The sequence below is a fragment of the Macaca nemestrina genome, chromosome 1 (genome assembly GCF_043159975.1).
Source record: "Macaca nemestrina isolate mMacNem1 chromosome 1, mMacNem.hap1, whole genome shotgun sequence".
Classification (NCBI taxonomy): Eukaryota; Metazoa; Chordata; class Mammalia; order Primates; family Cercopithecidae; genus Macaca; species Macaca nemestrina.
In genome coordinates, this window is record NC_092125.1 from 38,546,667 (window position 1) to 38,570,992 (window position 24,326).

The 24,326-nt window shown below is 36.4% G+C and overlaps 1 protein-coding gene across 3 annotated transcripts in view; it reads left to right on the forward strand.

Moving 5' to 3' along the window:
• The window catches only part of LOC105484522 (xenotropic and polytropic retrovirus receptor 1), a 260,929-nt gene that overhangs the window by 184,469 nt on the left and 52,134 nt on the right, over positions 1-24,326 (forward strand). For all 3 annotated transcript variants that reach the window (XM_011746237.3, XM_011746236.2, XM_011746238.3), the window contains 4 exons: positions 91-174; positions 3,971-4,052; positions 17,880-18,070; positions 18,287-18,466. In XM_011746237.3, coding sequence (XP_011744539.1) covers positions 91-174; positions 3,971-4,052; positions 17,880-18,070; positions 18,287-18,466 — 537 coding nt within the window. The remainder of the gene's footprint in view (positions 1-90; positions 175-3,970; positions 4,053-17,879; positions 18,071-18,286; positions 18,467-24,326) is intronic.

The window sequence follows — 24,326 nt, forward strand, 5'->3', positions numbered from 1 at the left end:
GAATATCATATATATAAATGGTGCAGAATTATTTGTGCATCACTCAAGTTTAGTATAACGTAACCAAAATGTAATACTTTGTCTTTCTAGGCTGTAGTGACCAATGAACTTGAAGATGGTGACAGACAAAAGGCTATGAAGCGTTTACGTGTGCCCCCTTTGGGAGCTGCTCAGGTTAGCATTTGGTTCCAGCAGTTTGTTTGGTTTCACCTATTAATAATCAACATGATATTTAGCTGGCCCCATTACCTTAAAAAAATTTTCAGCCAAAGTTTATAAGTAGTTGCTACTTTTCTTATTTTAGTTTTTAAAATATTATATGCTATATTTTACTTCATTCTGAATTATAATGTCTTCCACCTTTCTCTTCTCATACTGTACTTTTCTCTTGTTTATTCTTACTGACATGTTAACTTGTTGGTATCATCAAATGATTAAGATGTGACTTAAAAAAAATGATCTGGTGGGTTCAGATGTGCTAGATTGCTATATAGCTTCATCCAAAATGCAGCAGTTACTCCAGAAGAGCATTTATTAAATGATATCTACACAGTAGTTATAAAAAAAGAAAGCATTTATTAAGTGATATCTTCTGTGTCATAAAACAAGTCTTAATAAATATAGAAGGATTTAAGTCATACAAAGTATATTTTCAGGCAACAGTGGAATAGAAATCAATAACAGAAAGAGCTTCCATAACCTAATGAAAGGCATCTATTAAAAAAAAATAAAACCTCTACAGTTATTATCATACTCAATGATGAACACTGCATGCTTTTTCCCTAAGACGTGGCCCAAAAAAGGGTATTCACTTTTAACACCTGTATTCAACATCGTGCTGGAGATTATAGCCAGTATGGTAAGGGAAGGAAAAGAAATGAAAGTCATTCAGGGTAGAAAGGAAGAAGTAAAACCAGTGGGGTTTTGCCAGTGACTTGATGATCTATGTAGAAAATCTAGTGAATCTATAGAATAGCTACTAGAACTAATAAATGAGTTTAGCAAGGTCACCAAATATAAGACCAATATGTAAAATCATTTGTCTAGATACTTGCAAGAACAATAAAAAAAGTTTTGAAACATTTTTGAATGGAAATCAAAAAATGTTAAAGCAATGTTATTTATAATATAATCAAAATATACAATGCTTAGTAATAATTCTGACAAAAGATGTGTAAGGCCTTTACATTGAAAACAACAAAACACTGCTGAGCAAAATTAAAGACTTGAATGAGAGAGATCCTGTGTTCATGGGTATCTTGCACAAACCCAGTATTTTAAAGACACATTGTTTCTTCCTCAGGTGAACTATAATAATACAATCCAGCTCAGAAATCTCAGAAGACTTTTTTTTTTTTGTAAAATTGGTAAGCAGATTTAAAATTTTATTTGGAAGCCAGGCACGATGGCTCATGCCTGTAATCTCAGAACTTTGGGAGGCTGAGGCAGGTGGATCACTTGAGGCCAGGAGTTCAATACTAGCCTGGCCAACATGATGAAACCCCGTCTCGACTAAAATACAAAAATTAGCTGGGCTTGGTGGCATATGCCTGTAATCCCAGCTACTTGAGAGACTGAAGTACTAGAATCACTTGAACCCAGGAGGTGGAGGTTGCAGTGAGCTGAGATTGCACTGAGTGACAGAGCAAGACTCTGTCTCAAAAAAAAAAAAAAAAAAAGTATATGGAAAGGCAGAGGACCTAGAATAGCCAAAGCAACTTTGGAACATAAATTGAAGGATTAACATTATCTTATGAAAGCTTATTAAAGCTACAGTAATCAAGAGAGTGTGGTAGTAATGTCATGGTAGGCAAATAGATCAATGGACCAGAATAGAGTGTCCAAAAATAGAGTAGCATATTACAGATAACAGATATTTGATACAGATATAAAGCAGATTAGTGGAGAAAGATAGCATTTTCAACTAATGATACTGAAACAGTTGAATTCCATATACGAAAAAAAAAAATGAACTTTCATCCATTCTTCACACCATAAAGTTCTAAATGTACCATAGATCTAAACGAAAACTGAAAACTGCAGATTTCTAGAAGAAAATATGGAAGAAAGTCCTAATGATGTTGAGTTATGCAAAGATTTCTTAGAAGTGATACCAAAAGCACCTCATCAAAGTTAAAAACGTATGCTCTCCAAAAGACACATAAGAGAATGAAAAGCAAAGCAAGAGACTAGCAGAAAATATTTATAAAACATATCTGTTAAAGGACTTATATTTAGAATATGTAAAGAACTCCAGTACTCAATAGAAGGAAAACAATCAAAATGGGCAAAAGACCTGAACAGTTCTTCACAGATGTACAGGTGGCAAATTAGCATGTGACGAAATGCTCAGTATCATTAGGCATTATGGAAATACCAGTTAAAATCACAGTAAGATAATACATTCTCTGTTAGATGACTAAAAACGACTAATCATACTAAATGATGGAGGAGTAGGAACTCTCTTTTCTAATTCGCTGTGGTGGAATATAAAATGTATAATGAATAAACACATTTGAAAACAGTTTGGAAGTTTCTTAAAAGTACATCTACCATATGATCTAACTGTTACACTCCTAGGTATTTACCCAAGACAAATACAAATATATGTTCATATAAAGACTTCAACACAAATGTTCATAGCATCTAAACAACCTAAATGTCTATCAGTAGGTGAATGGATAAACAATTTGTGGTATGTCCATACAATGAAATACTACTCAGCAATAAAAAGCAACAATCTATTGATAAATGTAACAACGTGGATAAACCTCAGATTAATTATATGTAGAGAAAGAAAGCATAAAAAAAAAGTGCCTACTGTATGATATCATTAACCTAAGACTCCAGGAAAAATGCAAACTAATAAATAGTGACAGAAAGCAGATCAGTGGTTGCTTGTGGAAAGAGTGAGGTAGGGTAGGCTGGGAGGAAAGGATTACAAAGGCACATGGGAAATTCTTGGGAATCATGGATATGTTCTTTGTCTTGATTATGCTGATGGTTTTGTAGATGTTTATACAGTATCAAAACTTATCAAATCATACACTTTAAATATATACAGTTTATTGTATATCAATTTAGGCAGTAAAGCAGTTTTTAAAAATCCTAAGCATATTATTGTCAAACTGCTTGTAAATAAAGAGAAGAATCTTAAAAGCATCCAGGGAGCAAAGACACAAATTCTATACTTTAAGTATGTGCAATTTATTTATGTCAGTTGTTTTTGAATAAACATTTTAAAATTGGTTTCAAAAAATTAGGGTGTTTAAGAATGCCTGTAGATATGGTAAGCTAAAGAAAACATAGAAATGGTTATCTCTGGTGAGGAGGGAAGGTTTTGGGATCAGGGAGGAATAGGGACTTCAAAGTTAATGGAAATGTTCAGCTCCTAAATATGGATAATAGTTATAGGTTTGCTTTATTATTATTTGGTATCCTATGGATACCAAAATCCATGGATGCTCAAGTCCCTTATAAAATGGCATAGTATTGCATATAACCTGTACACATCCTCTTACATACTTTAAATGATCTCTGGGTTACTTATAAGACCTAATATAGTGTAAATGCTGTGTAAATAGTTGTTAATACTCAACGTTTTTATTTGTATTTTTCTTGTTGTTTTGTTATTTTTTACTGGTTTTTGTTCCTGAATATTTTCAATCCACAGTTGGTTGATTCCTCGAATGTAGAATCCACATACTATAATTTAAGCCTAAGATTGTAATCTTGCTTATTTCATGACACAGATTTCTATAAAAAAAAAAAACTCAATTAATTGGCAACTTGAATAGTATTATAGTATGATGAAGGTTGATTCTCTGGTTCCGATTTATAAAAATTTAGAACATAAAATATTATTTTCATAGTAGAATGTTGAGACTCACTCTACTATTTTATTACAGCATATTAGTAAATACAATCAGTGTTTTGTCCTATACTCAAAATGCTGTTTTTCTGTCCACAGCCTGCACCAGCGTGGACTACTTTTAGAGTTGGCCTATTTTGTGGAATATTCATTGTACTGAACATTACCCTTGTGCTTGCCGGTAAGTAGTTTAAATTTTGAATTAATTTATTCTTACCAATATGCCTGTGTCATATTCTGCCCCTCTGTAAGGAATTATGCATGCAACTACCAAAGCTACTGAAAGATAAATCTATCAGGGCTAAGTTTTTTGTCCTTATAAATGTGTGGAGTTTTTTTAGCTGTTTGTTTTGTTGGAGTTTTTCCCCATATGAGGATGGTTATTCTCTAAAACATTGCTTGTTTATGACCTCTTTTTCTTCATCATTTTCTAGTTTCTGTATATAACTTCCATATAATTTTTTAGAGTTTATCAAAAACCTTGGCTCTCTTGATCATAGATGAGGATAAATAATGTTACCAAATTCATTCACAAAGCTCTTTCACTTTGCTTATTGGAGACCCTCTCACATCGTTTTCAAAATCTATTTAAAATTACTTTGCTTATAGTGTTAAGAAGCTTGGTTGTATAATTTCCTATTATAGAAGTAAAAACAATTAGAAAGAGGTAGGAAGGATTCCTAGGAGCAGCTGCACTCCCAACATCAAGAAATGATATAACAGCAAAGGAAGCATAATCTTACTAAATCTCCCCAAAGAATTTGACACACCCCACAGTAGCATTTGACATAATCAGTCACCACTTCTTGAAACACTCTGTTTGATTGTTTTTTCTGGAGAAACCATACTCTGCTGGTTTTCCTGTTAAATTTTACTGGCAGTTTGTTCCCAATCTCCTTTGCTAGCTATACTTTTCTTTGTGACATCAAAATGTTGGGGTATAGTGCTGGGCTGAATCCTTCAATCTCCTCTGTCTATATTTGTTTCCTATCTAGGCAATCTTATTCAAGCCTATGGCTATAAATACCGTCTATATGCTAATGCCTCCCAAATATATGTTTTCTCTTCTGAAAGATGTCTACTTGGCTGGTTGGATTTGTCTAGTAGATATCTCAAACTTACACAGACAAAAGATCCCTTGATTTTTACCCCCAAATATGCTCTTCTGTCTGGCATCACCTTTCATCCATTTCCCAGTCCAAAATCTTTTAGTTTCTCTTTTCCTTCATATTTAATGTTTAGTCCATCAGCAAATCTTGTTGGTCTGTCTTCAAAATATGTTCTAAATGTGTTTACTTCTCACCACCTTGGCCAGTGCCACTCTTGTCTAAGCAGCCATTTCTTTTTTTTTTTTTTTTTTTTGACATGAAGTCTCGCACTGTCGCCCGGGCTGGGATGCAATGGTCCAATCTCGGCTCACTGTAACCTCCGCCTCCTGGGTTCACGTGATTCTTCTGCCTCAGCATCCTGAATAACTGGGCTTACAGGCACACACCACCACACCTGCCTAATTTTTTGTATTTTTAGTAGAGACGGGGTTTCACTATGTTGGCCACTGGTCTTGAGCTCCTGACCTTGTTTTCCACCCACCTCAGCCTCCCAAAGTGCTGGGGTTACAGGCATGATCTGCTGCGCCTGGCCAGCAGCCATTTCTTGTTTAGTATATAGCATCCTTCTGGACTCGGGTCTCCTTGCATCTACTCTTGCCTCCTTATAGCCACTAGTGTCTTTCCCCTCCTCCCCCAATGGAAGTTAGATCATGTCACTCTCCTATTCAAAATTCATTCATGGCTACTCTTAAAATAAAATTTGAACTCCTTACCATTGCCTACAAGAACCTACAGGATCTCACCTCTGTGGGCCTTTCCGATATTATATTCTGTCATCTTCCCCCACACTCAGCTTCACTTTTATTTCCAACCACACTTGTGCTAGTATTTCTTAGATGCATCAAGCTCATTCTAATCTAAGAGACTTTGCAGTTGCCTAAAGAGCTCTTCCCCAAGATGTCTATCTAGCTTATTTCATCACTTCATATAGGTCTGTATTCAAATGCTATATTCTTAGTAGGGTGTTCCCTGATCACCCAACCCTAAACTAATCTATTCTGTCCCTTTAGCCTACGTTAGTTTTCTTCTGAGTACATATACTTACCTGACATTATATATTTATATTTCTTGTGATCTGTTTTCCCACTGGAATATATATTTTCTTGATGCCTGGGCTTTTTTGTCTCTCCTATATCTCTAGCACCTAGAACACTGCTTAGACCATAGTAGGGGCTCGAAAAGTATTGGGGAAGTTTGAATGGCTGGAAGAGAAAGAGAAAGATGAAATTAAATGATATTCAGAAAACACATGCACAAACAGCAGAAAAACAGACATAAATCTCAAACCTTCTTATAGTCAAGGACTTTTAAGGGCAGATAACCTTGGTATACCTAAGGGTCTATGTAATTGGGCTCATAATAACTGAATCATTAATAAAGGCCTAAATTTTGTTCAGTGAAGTCTGCAAAGAAATATTAGGTTGGTGCAAAAGTTGCCATTACTTTTAATGGAAAAAACTGCAATTACTTTTGCATCAACCTGTATGATTTAGAAATAGATGTTATTATTTGAATATCCATAATATTCCATTTCAGACTTTTAGTAATCATAATAATGCCCAAATAAGGAAGCTTTATGTCACTGTCATACTTACTGTTCTTGATTGCAGGGACTATGTATTGTTGCATTTTAAGTTCCCAACACATTGCCCAGGTTTATAGCAGATATTCAAGAGATAATTTACTGAACTAATTATTCCTCATAAACATTCTGCTTAAGACTATCAATTGTATATTAAGAAATGATAACCTACTTTGTAATGGCTTTTAGAGAGCATATGAATTTTACCTATTAACAGTGTGCTTTCATTTGTATTGTTAGAGTTCTTTCTACCAGTTACTAAAAATCAACTCTAATAGTTATTGTCAACCCTGAGTTTATGATGTAATGTTGCTCTAATTTATGATCATATTTTGATCTGGTTCTATTTCCTTAAGTGAATACAGTCTACTTATGTAGAATACATGAAAATAATACAACTAAAAAACTCAGATCTATGTTACCAAGCTAGCTGTAGTGGAAGGAACAAAAGGTCTGCCTGGGTTTCAGTTTCAGCTCCACTGTTAGTTGTTTTGGTTTTAAGGACATCATTTAACTTCCCTGAAACAGTTCCCTCATCTGCTAAATGAGTTTAACACCTTAAATTTGCAGGGTTCTTTAGAGTTCATTCATTCATTCAACAAGTAAATTTTATGTGTCTAAAGGTTATGCTTGATGCCCACAAGTCTTAAGTAAGAGAATCCCTTTCCTTATGAAATGTATTATGCCAGGGAGATTAAGGCATATATTAAAGCAATATACTGCAAGATAGGAGGTGTTAAATATTCTAAGCAGTTCAAAGAGACAAGTGATTACTTTTAAATGAGAGCATCAGGGAAGACTTCATGGGAGAGATGACGTTTATGCTAGACAATGGTGGAATGAAAGCCATTTCAAGAGAAGGAGAAAGATGAGCAAAGAGATTTAGTTGGCCTGGAGTGGGGATGGAGTGTAGAATGAGGGAGTGAGTTATGAAGGAGAGAAGTGATAAATGGGCCAGAGTGGGGAATATTAGATGAGAAGGGTGAAAATGTAGCTTGAGGCCAGCTCATAGGGATCAGATAAGAAGTGTAAGTAAAACATGTTTGTAGTTGCAAAGTGCTATGTCAATATAAGGTATAGATGGTGGGGAATGTTCTTTCTGTAGAAAATGCCTTAGTCATTTGTAGGTGGAATTTTTTTTTTGTTTAATTTTCAAGATGAGCATGGTGGTATTATCATTAAAAAAAGACATAAGAAAAAAATAAATTTTTCCATTCTTTTTATGTGAATTAATTGAAAGTTTTACAATTTGAGGTTTTTTTCTTTAGTATGTACAGACTATGTTTTTGTAAGACATTCTGATTTGTTTTTTATGTGTGCGGTGTATGCATTTAGTGTTATGCATTATGTTGTCTCACCTCAGAACCTTTCTTTCTTTGATCTTTGTGCGTGTCATAGCGGGGAGGGTAAATATAGTTAAAGCCAGCTGTCTATCCTTTTTTATCTCCCAGTGGGTGCTTGAGAGATAACAGTGTTGAGAGTCAAAGAGAAACACAGTTGTAGTATGCATGTACAAGCACGATTCTTTTTTTCAAACACTCACATTAAAAAAAAAAATGTGCATAATTGCTGTGGTTTTTCAAGGGGATGTGACCTAGTGTTTAATAATTTCTCTGAAAATCACATATTTCAGATTTTAATTTCATGAAGATGAAAAGTTGACTATTTAGATTTTTTTTCAAACTTGTTTCTTTTGCAGGTTCCTACTAACATATATAACTTAATTTGGTACAATAACAGTATACCATATTTCACTTACTGGTTTGATCATTTACAGTGAGTATAAGGCGTGAAATAGGCACTGGTACACTAGTGGTAAGAGTACTCATTGTTGCTATCTCTTTGGAGGATAATTTGGCAGTGTGTGTAAAAATTTTAAGCCTAATTACATTGATTAAGCAGTTTCGTTTCTAGAAATTTATCCTACAAACATACTTGTACATGGTTGCAAAGACATGTATGCCAGGAGGATAGTCATTGCCGTTTTGTTTATAGTAGAAAAATCCTAGAAACCACTCAAATATTCATAAATTGATAGCTCTTAAATTATATTACCTCTATATGGTGGAATACCATGGAGATAATGAAATGAACGAGGTAGTGGTGGGAGTGAAAATGGACACAGCACTTTGGAGAAGTTTTTGGCAACAGGAATCGGTTTTGTGGAAGACAATTTTTTCACTGGGCTGGCGGGTAGCAGGGGGAATGGTTTCAAGATGAAACCCTTCCACCTCCGATCATCAATCATTAGTAGAGATCCTTCCCATGTGCAGCTGACAATAGGGTTCGTGCTCCTATGGGAATCTGATGCCCATTATCTAACAGGAGGCGGAGCTCAGGCGGTAAAGCTCTCACCAGCCGCTCACCTCCTGCTTTGTGGCCTGGTTCCTGACAGAGCACGGACCAGTATTGGTCCATGGCCTGGAGATTGGAAACCCCTGTACTAACCTATGACCCAGTTCTAATAGAAATGCTTACATATGTCCACCAAAAGACATGTATGAGAACACTTAAGTAATATTGTTTGTAATAGTATCCAGTCATGCACGATGTAACAATGTCTTGGTCAGCAGCAGACTGCAGATATGAAGGTAGTCCCATAAGATTATAATAGAGCTGAAAAATTCCTATTGCATAATGGAGTAGGAATCATAGCCGTCATAGCATAACACATTACTCACATGCTTGTGGCGATGTTGGTGTAAACAAACCTATTGCACTGCCAGCCACATAAAAGTTTAGCACTTAAAATTAATGTGCATAATACTTGATCATAATAAATATTACCGATTTATGTATATACTATACTATACTTTTTATTATTTTAGAGTGAACTCCTCCTACTTATTAATAAAAGAGTTAACTGTAAAACAGCCTCAGGCAGGTCCTTCAGGAGGTGTTCCAGAAGAAGGCATTAGTAGAATAGGAGATGACAGCTCCCTGTGTGTTATTGCCCCTGAAGACCTTCCAGTGGGACAAAATGTGGAGTTGGAAGACAGTGATTTGGTGATTCTGATCCTGTGTAGGCCTAGGCTAATATGTGTGTTAATGCCTTAGTTTTTAACAAAGTTTAAAAAGTAAAAATAAAAATGTAAAAGTAGAAAGAAGTTTATAAATAAGGATATAAAGAAAAAATATGTCTGTTTTGTTATACAGTGTGTCCATGTTTTAGGCTAGGTATTATTACAGAAAGTTAAAAGGCTTAAAAATGTTTTAAGTTTATAAAGTTAAAAAGTTACAGTGAGCTAAGGTTAATTTATTATTGAAGAAAGAAAAAAAAATTTTTTTAATTCAGTGTAGCCTAAGTGTGCAGTGTATATAAAGTCCACAGTAGTATAAATTAATGTCCTAGGTCTTCACATTTACTCGCCACTCACTCACTGACTCACCCAGAGCAACTTCCAGTCCTATAGCTCCATTCATTCTAAGTACCCTATACAGGTGTACCATTTTTTTAATCTTTTATACTGTATTTTTACTGTGTCTTTTCTATGTTTAGATATGTTTAGAGACAAATACTACCATTGTGTTACAATTGCCTACAGTATTCAGTACAATAACATGGTGGACAGGTTTGTAGTCTAGGAGCAATAGGCTCACATAACTGTAAGTGATGAGAATAACAAACTAACTACATACAAGAACATGATGGCTGTAACAAATGTTGAACAAAACAAGCCAGACACAAAGAGTACGTATTACATTATTCCATTTACATAGAGTTCAAAAAACAGGCAAGAATCAGGAGTTTACCCTTGGGGAATGGATAGCAATTAGAAAGAATATGAGCAGGAGCTTCTAGGATGCTTGTAATATGCTGTGTTCTGGGTGCTGATACACTTCATTCTTCATCATGCTGTATACTTAGGATTTATCCATTTTTCTATATGTATGTAACACTTAGATTCAAAAAGTTTACATTAGAAAATGAGTGAGATCTTTGTGCACTGATACTGGAAAATCTCCACTCCAGGATATAAGTGAAAAAAAAAAAGGTATGGAATAGCATATATAGCATGCTCCCAGTTGTAATTGGTGATTTGTTTTTTAAAAAATAGTATGTGTTTCTCTATGCATCAAGAAGTTCTTGAAAGATAATAGACAAATTGTTAACATGTTTTTCTTCAGAAGATCTGGAGTGAGACGAGGCTTCTCATAATCTTTATAATATTTGAGGTTATTTTCCTATACACATATATTACTTGTTAAAATGTTTTTAATGTTCCTTTAAATAAAAGTGATTTGGCAACTTAATACAGAGAGGACTGTAATTTTGTAAGTTTTAGAACAAATTTCTGTTTGATTTTTTTTTTTTAAACAGGTACATTTTGGCTTATGTACACAACCTAGTGCCATTGTTAAGTGTGCAGGCTTTGGTGCCAGATTGTAGGGTTATTAAATCCTTGTGATCCTGGGCAAGGAACCTATTTTGAGTAAGCCTTAGTTTCTTCATGTATTTGCTGAGGAAAACCAATATATAGTGTTGCAGTGAGAACTAATGAAATTTTGCCTGAAAAACATTGAGCACATTGCTTACCCCAAAATAAATGCTTGAGGAATGTTAGCTGATTTTAAGTTAAAAATTCATGAAGCCATGGGGAGTTTGTGATGGGACCTTATATATCTTTTATTCTTGGGACTCACAGATCAGAGAGATGGTATACTTATTCTTAAAAAGAAATGACACTAATTTGTTTTTTGATTCCCTGGAATTTTTTATGATGATCTTGTCTAGCAAGAGTTATTATGGTTTAATCCCCAGTAAATTTACAAAAGCTTACTTCAGGGAGATCATGCCAAATGAAAGAGGTTTCGTTGTATTGCTTATATATGCCCTTAGGTTTTAGATTTATTTGCAATTGAAAGTTTTGGATCTTTGATGAATAACTTGACTATTAACAGTTAAAATTGCTTTTTGCTTTTTGAAACTTTCTCCTTCAGAGACAGGGTCTCTCTCTATTGCCCAGGCTGAAGTGCAGCGGCCCCATCCTAGCTCAGTGGAGCCTAGACTAGACCTCGTGGGCTCAGGTGATCCTCCTGCCTTAGACTCCTGAGTAGCTAGGAATAAAAGCATGCAGTAGCACCATGCCTGGCTAATTTTTTAACTTTTTTGTAGAGACAGGGTCTCACTATATTGCCTAGGCTGGTCTTGAACTCTTTGTGATCCTCCCACTTTGGCCTCCCAAAACACTGGGATTACAGGAGCCACCAGGCCTGGTCCCTGTTTTTTGAATCATTTTGAAAGTAAATGAGTTCATTAGCTTAAATATAGTATTTGCATTCAGAAGAATATATCTTTAGCATTTACTGTTTTACAAAGGTCCTTGAGGTTTTTGTTGTTGTTGCTGCTGTTTTGGTTTTTACTGGCTTTTCTAACAAATTGTGGAGTTCAAGGATATTTTATTCAGATCATATTTGCTGAAAGCCTTAGAGATTTTTCTAGTTCCTATGTTGTCAAGTAGAACTTAGGTAAACATGTGTTTAGGTTTTTATAAATATGGATTACATTTTCTGTTCATGGCAATTTTTTTCCTATGTAGAACAGAATACTACTTTTGCTAAGGTCGTGAATATTTGAACCCTAACCAGGCTATTTCGCTTTCTTTTGTGTATGGCCACAGATATTACCTAGACAGAATCAGAAGATTTTGATATATTAGAGCAAATCTATCATCACCACTACTAAAACGGTTCAAAATATATACCTAGGCCAGGCGCGGTGGCTCACGCCTGTAATCCTAGCACTTTGGGAGGCCGAGGCGGGTGGATTACCTGAGCTCAGGAGTTGGAGACCAGCCTAGGCAACATGGCAAAACCCTGTCTCTACTAAAAATACAAAACAGTTCCCTGGGTGTGGTGGTGTATGCCTGTAATACCAGGTACTTGGGAAGCTGAGGCAGGAGAATCACTCGAACCCAGGAGGCCGAGGGTGCAGTGAGTCAAGATCGTGCCGTTGCACTCCAGCCTGGGCGACAGTGCAAGACTCTGTCTCAAAAAAAAAAAAAAATTACATATATATATGTGCCTAACATAGGAATTAGTAATGACATCGTAAGATGTATTTATTACTTTTTTCCTTTTCTGTTTTTTTTTTGAGGTGAAGTTCACATAACATAAAATTAACCATTTTAAAGTTAACAATTCAGTGGCATTCAAGTACATTCACAGTGTTGTACAACCACATCTATCTAGTTCCCAGACATTTTCATCAGCCCAAAAGGAAACCTCACTCTCCATTCCCTGTCCTCAGCTGCTGGCAACCACTAATCTGCCTTCTGTCTCTATGAATGTTCCTATTCTGGGTATGTCCATAAATGGCGTCATACAATATGTGGTATTTTGTGTTTGGCTTCTTTTACTTGGCATAATGTTTTCAAGGTTCATCCATGCTGTAGTATGTATCAGTACTTCATTCTTTTTTTGGCTGAGTAATATTCCATTTTTTGTATGTATCACAATTTGTTTATCCATTCATTCATTGATGGACATTTGGGTTATTTCTATCTTTTGGCTGTTGTGAATGGTACTGTTAGGAACATGCATAAACATGGATTTGTTTAGTACCTGTTTAATTTTCTGAGGCGCCACCAAACTGTTTTTCACAGAGTCTTTACCATTTTCCATTCCTACTAGCACTTTATGAGGATTCTGTTTTCTGCACATCCTTTCCAACACTTGTTTTCTGTATTTTTATTTTCTTCATTATATCCATCCAAATGAGTATGAAGTGGTATCTCGTTGTGGTTCTAATTTGCATTTCTCTAATGACTAATCGTATTAAGCATCTTTTCATGTGCTCATTGGCCATTTATATATATTTTTGGACAAATGTCTATCCAAGTCCTTTGCCCTATTTTAATTGAGTTGTTCATCTTTTCATTGTTAAGTTATGAGTTCTTCATGTATTCTAGATACTAGACCTTTATTAGATAAATGATTTGCAAATATTTCTTTTTTTTTTTTTTACTTTCTTGATAATGTCTACTGATGTTTTAATTTTTGATGAAGTCTCATTTATCTATTTTTCCTTTTGTTGTGTGTACTTTTGTTGTGATACCTAAGAATCCATGGCTAAATTCAAGGTCATGAAGATTTATCCTTATGTTTTCTTCAGAATTTTATGGTTTAAATTCCTATATTGAAGTCATCGATGAGTTTTGAATTGACTTTTGTATATAACGTGAGACAAGGGACCAACTTCATTTTTTTGCATATCCAGTTGTCCCAGGACTGTTGTTGAAAAGAATATTCTTTTCCACTGAATGATGTTGGCACTCATGTTAAAAATCAATCAGCCATCGATGTATAGGTTTATCCCTGGATTCTCAGTGCTATTCCATTCATCTATTTGTCTGTTTTCATACCAGTGCCACAATGTTTTGATTACTATAGCTTTGTATTAAGTTTTAAAACCACAAAGTATGAGTCCCTAACTTTGTTCTTTTTTCATTATTGTTTTGGCTATTTGGGACCTCTTGGAATTCCATATGAATTTAAGGATTGACTTTTCCAGTTCTGAAAAAAAAGCCATTGGAATTTTGGTAGGGATTGCATTAAATCTGTAGATTGCTTTGGGTAGTATTGCCATCTTAACAATATTAAATCTTTCCATGAACACAGGATTCTTTTCTACTTTAATTTCTTTAATTCTTTTCTACAAACTCAAAACATTGCTTTTCTACAAACTCAAAACATTGCAATGTTTTGAGTTTGTAGTACACAAGTCTTTCACTTACTTGGTTAGTTATTTCTAGATGTTTTGTTCTTTTGAATGTTGTTGTAGTTGCTATTGTAGTTAGAATTATTTTCTTTTTTTTTTTTTTTTTTTTAAGATGGAGTCTCACTGTGTCGCCCAGGCTGAAGTGCAGTGGCTGGATCTCAGCTCACTGCAAGCTCCGCCTCCCGGGTTTACGCCATTCTCCTACCTCAGCCTCCTGAGTAGCTGGGACTACAGGCGCCTGCCACCTCGCCCAGCTAGTTTTTTGTATTTTTTTTTAGCAGAGACGGGGTTTCACCGTGTTCACCAGGATGGTCTCGATCTCCTGACCTTGTGATCCACCCGTCTACAGGTTTGAGCCACTGCACCCGGCCAGAGTTATTTTCTTGATTTCATTTTCAGATTGCTCATTGCTGATGTATGTGAACACAACTGAATTTTGTGTGTTGATCTACAACTGTGATGAATTTACTAACTCTAGTAGTTTTATTGTGGATTCTTTGGGATTTGTGTTATTTTTGTTTCCTGACTGTTGTAATGTATCTGTGGTCTTTGCTTAGGATTCAGGATGTAAAACTATATATCGTTTTCCATTTATAAGTTCCTAACTAATCTTGCCTTTGTACTTGTTCCCTTGTAGTCTGTTCACATAACAGCTAGAGTAGCCCTTTAAAATAATTCATGAGGTCATGCCATGTATATACAAAACCTTCTACAGGCTTGTACATAAGAGTAAAAGCTTAAGTCTTGACAAAGTACTGCAGAGCTCTGTCTGATCTGCCGCTGGCCAATTCTTTACCACTATACCTTTGTTTATTCCAATCATAGCAACCTGACTTTCTTCCTAGAGCAATCTGTCTTAAGGCCCTTTGTACTTTCCTTCTCTACATGGAGCCATCTTCCCCCAAACATTCCAATGCTTTGTTCTGTATTTCCTTAAGGTCATCTCCTTAAATGTCATCTCCTGAGAGTCTTCCCTGACCAGCCCTACCTAAAATAACACCTAACATCATTATTTATCTCCTTACTCTGTTTTTCCTTCAAATCCCTTATCTGACTTTATGCAGAAGAGAAATTTCCTGAAGATATGTATTTTGTCTGTTGTTCATCACTGAATCGCTACCTCTTAGAATGGTGTCGGGTATAATAGGCACCTGCCTAATCAATACTTGTCAAATGAAGGAATAAAGTTTCCTCAAGTAAAAGGAAAAAGAAACTAATATATACTGAATACTCATAATGAGCGCCAAACATTATTCTAGGCCTTTGATATATGTTGTTCACATTTAATCTTCTTAATAAAGTTATGAGAATAGATATTATGCCCATTGATCAACAAAGAAACAGAGACTTAAAAAAATAAATAATTTGGCATAGCTAGGTTTTGAAATCTGGTCTGTAGTACTTGATTCCAAAGCAAAGGCTTTCTCTACCCTGTTATTTTAAAATTATTAAATCTTCTATATACTGCAGAGAATGCAAAGATAAGCAATAAATGGTTATTTAATTAAGTATATAAATTAGTATACAGGCCAGGCACGGTGGCTCACACCTGTAATCCCAGCACTTTGGGAGGCCGAAGAGGGCCGATCACCTGAGGTCAGGAGTTCAAGACCACCCTGGCCGACATGATGAAACCCCATCTCTACTAAAAATACAAAAAATTAGCCCGGTGTGGTGTCATGCACCTGTAATTCCAGCCACTCGGGAGGCTGAGGCAGGAGAATCATTTGAATGCGGGAGGCGGAGGTTGCAGTGAGCCAAGATCACACCACTGCACTCCAGTCTGAGCGATAGAGCAAGACTCCATCTCAAAACAAAACAAAACTTGTATATAATTAAATTCCAAATGAGCAGTACTGTCAATAAATTTTATAGTTATTTGGAAAATCATTAGGCCAAATGGAAATGTTTCTCATACAGTGGGCTCAAAACCAAATACGTTGATTCAGTGAATTTATGAACAGGTAAGGATCTGGCTCTTAAATAGTAAGTAGAATTTGAATTAGTGGAGAGAAAGAACAAGGCCGTTTTAAGTACAGGGAACAACATAAGGAAATGTGAAAAGCAAACTTATTAAAAGGATAGTAAAATTCATCACGAGTCAAGAATTAGTATTTTAGGGGTGCTGCGAGATAAGTTTGGGAAAAGTGAGTTGGTGATTATGAAGAATTTGAATCGTGAGGCTAAGGGATCTGAAGTATTTGAACATTATAATTACTGGTGAGCCATAGAATAATGATGATATTGAACATTTGTGTGGACATATGGGCAACAGAATGTAGTGCTTAGGAGTATGAGCTTTGGGCCAGGTGCAGTGGCTCACATCTGTAATCCCAGCACTTTGGGAGGATGAGGAGGGCAGATCACGAGGTCAGGAGATCGAGACCACAGTGAAACCCCGTCTCTACTAAAAATACAAAAAATTAGCCAGGTGCGGCTGCAGGCACCTGTAGTCCCAGCTAGTCGGGAGGCTGAGACAGGAGAATGGCGTGAACCCGGGACGTGGAGCTTGGAGTAAGCTGAGATTGCACCACTGCACTCCAGCCTGGGCGGCAGAGCGAGACTCCATCTCAAAAAAAAAAAAAAAAGTATGAGCTTTGGAGCAAAACTGGATTCAAATCCTGGCTTAGCTCAGTAACTAAGCAAATGACTTAACCTCTCTGCGCTCTAGTTTCCTAATCAAATAGAGATCATGGTTTTTAACTCAAAGAGCCATTGTGATGGTTAAATGAATTACCAATTATTCTATGTAAAAATACTGAGAACAGTGCTTAGCACACAGTAAGCATTCCATAAATATTAACTATTGTCATTTATATGACATTTAAATTTTCACACTACTTTCATGTGTACTGTTCCTTTTCATTTTCATGGCTACTCTGTGAGGTAGGTATTACTATATCCAGTTTAATAATGGAGTAAATGAAGCCAAAGAGGTTTTGTCATGCCAGATCCTCAGCTGACAGAACCGATCACATGATTTTAAGCCATTTCACCATGATTCTCTAAATCTAAAAAACTAATGGAACAGTGGGATGACATGCTGAAAGTCAAATTTTAGGGAAATTACTCTAGTGACAGTCTGCGGAGTCAAATAAAGACGAGAAAGAACCCACAGGCAACTTTATAAGGCTCTTAAAATAATCTAGGTTTGGCCAGGTACAGTGGTTCATGCCTGTAATCCCAACACTTTGGGAGGCTGAGGTGGGTGAATCACAAGATCAGGAGATCGAGACCATCCTGGCCAACGTGGTGAAATCCTGTCTCTACTAAAAATACAAAAATTACCTGGGCATGGTGGCGCGTGCCTGTAATCCCTGCTACTAGGGAGACTGAGGCAGGAGACTCGCCTGAACCAGGGAGTCGAGGTTACAGTGAGCCGAGATCGCGCCACTGCACTCCAGCCTGGTGACAGAGTAAGACTCTGTCTCAAAAAATAAATAGATAGATAGATAGATAGATAGATAGATAGGTTTAGGTTTCATTTATGAAAAATTTCTATGCCAGGACTATATCATTGAGAATGAAGACAAAGGATTTTTAATTCATGGGATGTTATGAATTTTATAACTAACCAATATATTAATATTCTTTCAGCTGTATTTAAACTTGAAACAGATAGAAGTATATGGCCCTTGATAAGAATATATCGGGGTGGCTTTCTTCTGATTGAATTCCTTTTTCTACTGGGCATCAACACGTATGGTTGGAGACAGGCTGGAGTAAACCATGTACTCATCTTTGAACTCAATCCAAGAAGCAATTTGTCTCATCAACATCTCTTTGAGGTAATCAAAGCAAGACATAACACCTCATGAATATAGTTTGCATTCGCTATATAGCTATCTGGTTTAGTGGGTACTTAAATCCATCTTCTACTTGAAGAGGATTGTTGACTTAATAACAAATCATGTTTCTTTTGTTTTATTAAAGATATTTTAAGTAATGATGAAAGTAAAAATAACGATTTTCTGTATCTTTCTGTCTTCCCCATCCTTTACTAGATTGCTGGATTCCTTGGGATATTGTGGTGCCTGAGCCTTCTGGCATGCTTCTTTGCTCCAATTAGTGTCATCCCCACATATGTGTATCCACTTGCCCTTTATGGATTTATGGTTTTCTTCCTTATCAACCCCACCAAAACTTTCTACTATAAATCCCGGTTTTGGCTGCTTAAACTGCTGGTAAGTCCAGAAACTTGTGTACCACTTTTAGAGGGGTATATTGGTTATTGACTTCCTCTAAGATAAAAACCAAGGCTGCTAGGTTGTACAACTGCAAAGGCCATGGTTCATATTATAGTTTATGTGAATGGTGACCCAGCTCCAGGGCAAAGAATATAGTGTAACTAATAGCCCTGAAGTTGTGCAACTTGGAGGCCCTGGAAAAAAGCACTCATGTATATTTTCCTCCTAAGATAGAGTATCAAGTGGCCAAATATTGAGATGATTTTGTAAATTATAAACATTTTTTACTCGTTTAACTAGCTGAGATAAGATGTAGAACTCTGTAAGTTTCCTTCCCCCAAAAATATTTGGTAAAAGAATTATTTTCCTATTAAGTTGACATGATTATCAACCGAACATTTTATTTTAGGAAAGATTTGTTCTCTAAAAGCAGTAGGAATATCTTACCAGATTACCAAGTTTAATTTGAAAAATTGACTTTGGGCCGGGCGTGGTGGCTCATGCCTGTAATCCCAGCACTTTGGGAAGCCAAGGCTGGTGGATCATCTGAGGTCAGGAGTTTGAGACCAGCCTGACCAACATGGTGAAACCCCGTCTCTACTGAAAATATCAAATTAGCTGGGGGTGGTGCACATGCCTGTAATCCTAGCTACTTGGGAGGCTGAGGCAGGGGAATCGCTAGAACCCCAGAGGTGGAAGTTGCAGTGAGCCACGATTGTGCCATTGTACTCCAACCTGGGCAACAAGAGCAAAACTCCTTCTCAAAGATAAGAAAAAGAAAAATTGATTCTTGTTTATAATAAGTTCTTTTTTTTCTTCCACTTTACCTGTTTCTTAATGATCTCAAAATCATTTAGCTTCAGCAGTGATATAAAATTTCCTGCAAAACTGTAAAACTTTCTCCTGTAAAGATAACTCTGGAAGGGGATTTCTGTTTACTTGTAAATTGAGCCAGCTCTTTTTGAAAATCATTTGAGGCCAGGCGCGGTCGCTCACGCCTGTAATCCCAATACTCAGGAGGCTGAGGTGGGTGGATCCCTTGAGTCCGGGAGTTTCAGACCAGCCTGGGCAACATGGTGTAAACCCTGTCTACAAAAATTTAAAAATTAGCTGGGTGTGATGGTGCACACCTGTAGTCCCAGCTACTCGCGGCGCTCAGGTGAGAGGATTGCTTGAGCCAGGAACGTCAAGGCTGCAGTGAACCACGTTAGTGCGCTCTCAGCCAGGGCAACAGACTGAGACCCTGTCTCTAAAGAAGAAAAAAGGAAAGAAATGAAGAAAGTACATCAATTGAGAAAACTTTCATATAATTATTTCTTAGATTATGAATTACAGCTAACAATAAAGATTAGTGATTAAATTGACCAATCACTATAAAAACTTTAAGAATTACTGTATTTTCTCCCCTCTTTCTTACTTTATAAGTATACCTCCTTGAAAACTGTAGTTCCTATTGTTTTTCTTTTGTATGCCCCTTAGGTTAGCAGAGGTTTTTTTTTTGTTCTTAGCCAAACATAACAATTTTTCTTTTTAATCTGAAGACATAAAATATGGCTCTTTATTAAGAAAAACTGTAGAACCAGGTGCAGTGGCTCACGCCTGTAATCCCAGCACTTTGGGAGGCCAAGGTGGGTGGATCACCTGAAGTCAGGAGTTTAAGACCAACCTGGCTAACATGGCGAAATCCCATCTCTACTAAAAATACAAAAATTAGCCGGGTGAGGTGGCAGGTGCCTGTAATCCCAGCTACTTGGGAGGCTGAGGCAGGAGAATCGCTTGAACCCAGGAAGCGGAAGTTGCAATGAGCCAGGATGGTGCTGCTGCACTGCAGCCTAGGTGACAGAGCGAGACTCCTTCTCAAAAAAGAAGAAGAAAAAAAAAAAAGATAGGGTCTCCTTTGTTGCCCAGGCTTGTCTCAGACCTCGTGGCTTCAAGTGTTCCTCCCGCCTTGGCCTCCCAAAGTGCTGGGATTACAGGCATGAGCCACTGTGCCTGGCCATAAATTATTTTTAAATGAGACTTTGGAAGATTCAGAAAACTCAAGTTTTACTATGATTGCATAATTACAGTAACAGGATAATATAGTTGTCTACATTGTGTGCTAAGTGAGCATTTCCCCAGTATATCCTTCTTTGTTTAAATAGCAAGCTGTGATTCATGCATGACCCGTTACTCTTGTTAGCAGAATGATTGCCCATTGAGTAGACATTTATCTGTGCATCTGCTATGTTTTTGTTAATAAATGAGGACTTGTTGATGGAATAGGTTGACAATGGTATAAGCAGTAATAGAATAATAAAATGTACTATCAGGTACAGTGAAATATAAAAGGAAGCATTGTGGTTTTTTGTTTTAGTAGTAACTTATAAATAGAACAATGTTACCATTTATAGATAATTTTAGTATTAATTGACTTGCTGACTTATTTTAATTTAAATCTCACTGGGAAAACTTACCCTTAGACTGATTCTTAGTGAATTAACAAGAATGTGTCCACTCTAGTTATGTTTTTCTGATACCACTTCATCCTAAAGTAAAAGTACATTTTTTTCTTTCTTTTTTTCTTTTCTTTTCTTTTTTTTCTTTTTTCTTTTTTTTTTTTTTTTTGGAGACAGGATCTGGCTCTATTGCCTAGACTGGAGTGCAGTGGCGTGTTCTCGGCTCATTGCAACCTCCACCTCCCAGATTCAAATGATCCTCCCACTTCAACCTCTCCAGTAGTTAGGACCACAGGTGTGTGCCAATGTGCCTGGCCAATTTTTTGTATTTTTAGTAGAGACGGGGTTTTGCCATGGTGCCCAGGCTGGTCTCGAATTCCTGGGCTCAAGTCGCTTGCCTGCCTTGCCTCCCAAAGTGCTGGGATTGTAAGTGTGAGCCACCATGCTCAGGCTTTTCTTTAATTTTCAGTGAGAAAAGCACATGTCGTTTAGCCATAGTGGTAGGTGCTGGGTGCCATTTATATCCATATTTATATTGGAATCTATGGAATTGATATATGCTATGCTCCCAAGAACAAAGCTAAAAAAATTTTAAGAAATTGATTTTGATGTGAGTATTGTATGTCAAATTAGTACAGATTATTTACATCCATTAGGTTATACTTTCTTTCCTTAAATCTGTATTTACCTCAGTCAGAAATCTAATTGGGTAGCATAAACAGTGCCTCAGATTTTCTAAACAAAAATATCAAAGTATAACTCACTATATTAAAAGTAAGCTCATTAAAAATTTTAAATTATAGTCCTTTATTATATAATTTAGACATCAATTTTTACCAACAGTTTCTTTAGTTGTATAGTAAAAATTTTACACATTTCTATTATAAGAATAGAGAGGTGTTCTCATTTAGTAACTACTTTATGTATTTTAATTTTTAAAATAACCCACAAGTTGGAACTGCTATTAATCCCCATTTTATAAATGAAGAAACCTACATTCAGAGAAGTTAATTAACTTGCCTAAGGTCACATAGCCGGTAAGTGATGAAGATGAGTTATGAATCCAGGCAGTCGGGCTTTATAATCTGTACTCTTAAACACTAACATTTAACACTTAGCCCTATTAGTCATTTATGTAAGATGTTTAACTTTGATCTAGTAGATCAAACTAGTAGAATATAAAAATCAAATTTGAGGCCGGGCACGGTAGCTCATGCCTGTAATCCTAGCACTTTGGGAGGTGGAGGTGGGAGGACTGCTTAAGCCCAGGAGTTTGAGACCAGCCTGGGCAACATGGCAAAACCCTTTCTCTACAAAAAATGAAAAATCAGTGGTGCATGGTAGCACGCACCTGTAGCCCTGGTTACTTGGGAGGCTGAGGGAGGAGGATTGCTTGAGTCCAGCAGGTTGAGGTTGCAATGAGCTGAAATTGCACCACTGTACTCCATGAAAAGTAGAAATTAAAACTTCATCTTTTTGGCTATTTATCAGTATTAACTTAAAAGATGATGTTAACATGTTCTTTGTAATAACTTAATAGTGGCTTTTTTGTGTATGTGGTAAAATATCAGCTATCCAGAATTGCCTCTGGCTTCCATAATACTGTTACTCTAGGAATTGTCACTTTAATCAGAATTACAGGGTAGAAGTGGAAAAGTTAGAAGGTCTTATCCAGATTAAGAAGAGAAGGAGGGGCGAGTTACAGAATTCTCTCTCAGAAGGCGAAATCAGATAAATCTAGAATGAATTTGACTGTGTGTAAATGTCAGTGAGTAAATATGATCTGTTTATGTTCTTCCTCTCACCCTGCCTCTGACAGAGTGACTTCTTCTTTTCTCTGTGTTTCCAGGGTATTTTGTGTGTATCTCTGTAATATGGTGCTATAATTATACCTTTATGTATTTATTTACCCAACTAGACTGTGGATCATTAAGGCCTTTAAGCCTCAGTGCCTGATATATAATATGATATATGATATATAATAAATACTTGATAAGTCTTTGTTAAATACATGAATGGCTGTAATTGTGTTCTTTCCTTCATTGGTTATATTATACTAACATTTACTACTCCCTTCTTTCTTCCTTTTTTTCGTTTTCTCTTTTTGTAAATTTTCCCTTCTTCCCAGTTATTATTATTATTTTTTTAATTTTCCTATCCTTTTCCAGTCCCATCCCTTTGTTCCTTTGTTCCTTATTTAATGCATTATCTTTCTCTTCTGCTCTTATGGAGATTTTCTGAATTAGCTACGTTTTGAGGATAGGGTTGGCAGAGTGTGAGAGTAATGATAGTCTGTCTCATGTCAGTTATAAAGAAATTGTCCTAGGCTACCAGTTTCATAATAGTTCATGATTAGAGATGGATTTAGACTTCTGATCCTTTGGTGTTATATCCTAAATTCTATATTTCCGTCACTTTGAATCCTTTAAGTCCATTCTGCACCCTGGAATTTCTTAAAATATTACAAAAACTGATGCCAGAATTTCTTCGTGCATAGATGACTACCATCCTACACTCCCCCACTTCCCCACAAAAAGTTTGCTTTATCGGGAGCTTATGGCTGCAAATGTATAGATTGTCTCTCTGGTTTGTTGAACTCATAGAAAGAGTATGAAAATGATTAAGAGACTGAGCCATGGAATGAAAATATATCAGCACTAGAAAATAATGTCTCAAAGCCTGTATGATGTCCCACAGACACCTGGTCTAGCTTCCAAAGCTCCACGAAAGTACCTGTCATAGGCGGTTGACACCCAGGATTGAGTCATAATATGACCATCTCCCTGAAATAATAAAGATACCTATTTAGAGAAAGAGTGGAAAGATCCAGATAAGTCTGAGAAGATAGTTATAGACTCTCAAGTTGAATATGTCTATGAAATGAATATAACTAGATCTCCAGAGAGTTAGAGATTAGATTCATTTTCTCAAAACTTCTACTTACTCAGGATTTCTTTTTTCAGGAGTCACATTTCCTCCTGTATAAGATAAAAAGGGGTCCTTTAGGATGAGGATTAAGGCTTGCTTCATCCCATCTTCACTTCACACATCGCTTATCAAGACAGTCTGCACAATTTGAGCCTATTTCTGGTAATTGCATTGGTACCTACTTCCCTTCTCTGCAATGCCAAGATTTCCCTTTGTAGTGATAAACAGGCTTCCACAGAATAGGTTAGGAAGAGTCTGTGTCGGTCTTCTGTAAAATGGGGATATGAATAGTTCCTAGCTCATGGAATTGTTGTGAAGATTGAGTTAATGCCTGCATAAGCCTTGAAGAGAATATACTGCATGAGTTACTGCCCAGTACATTTAATACATTTATCATGTGTTCAGAACAGTGGGAAGAGGGCTGATTTCTGTGGTGTAATTTCAAGATGAACACAGTCATTACCATGTCATTAGTGAAAAGAAAGTGACTT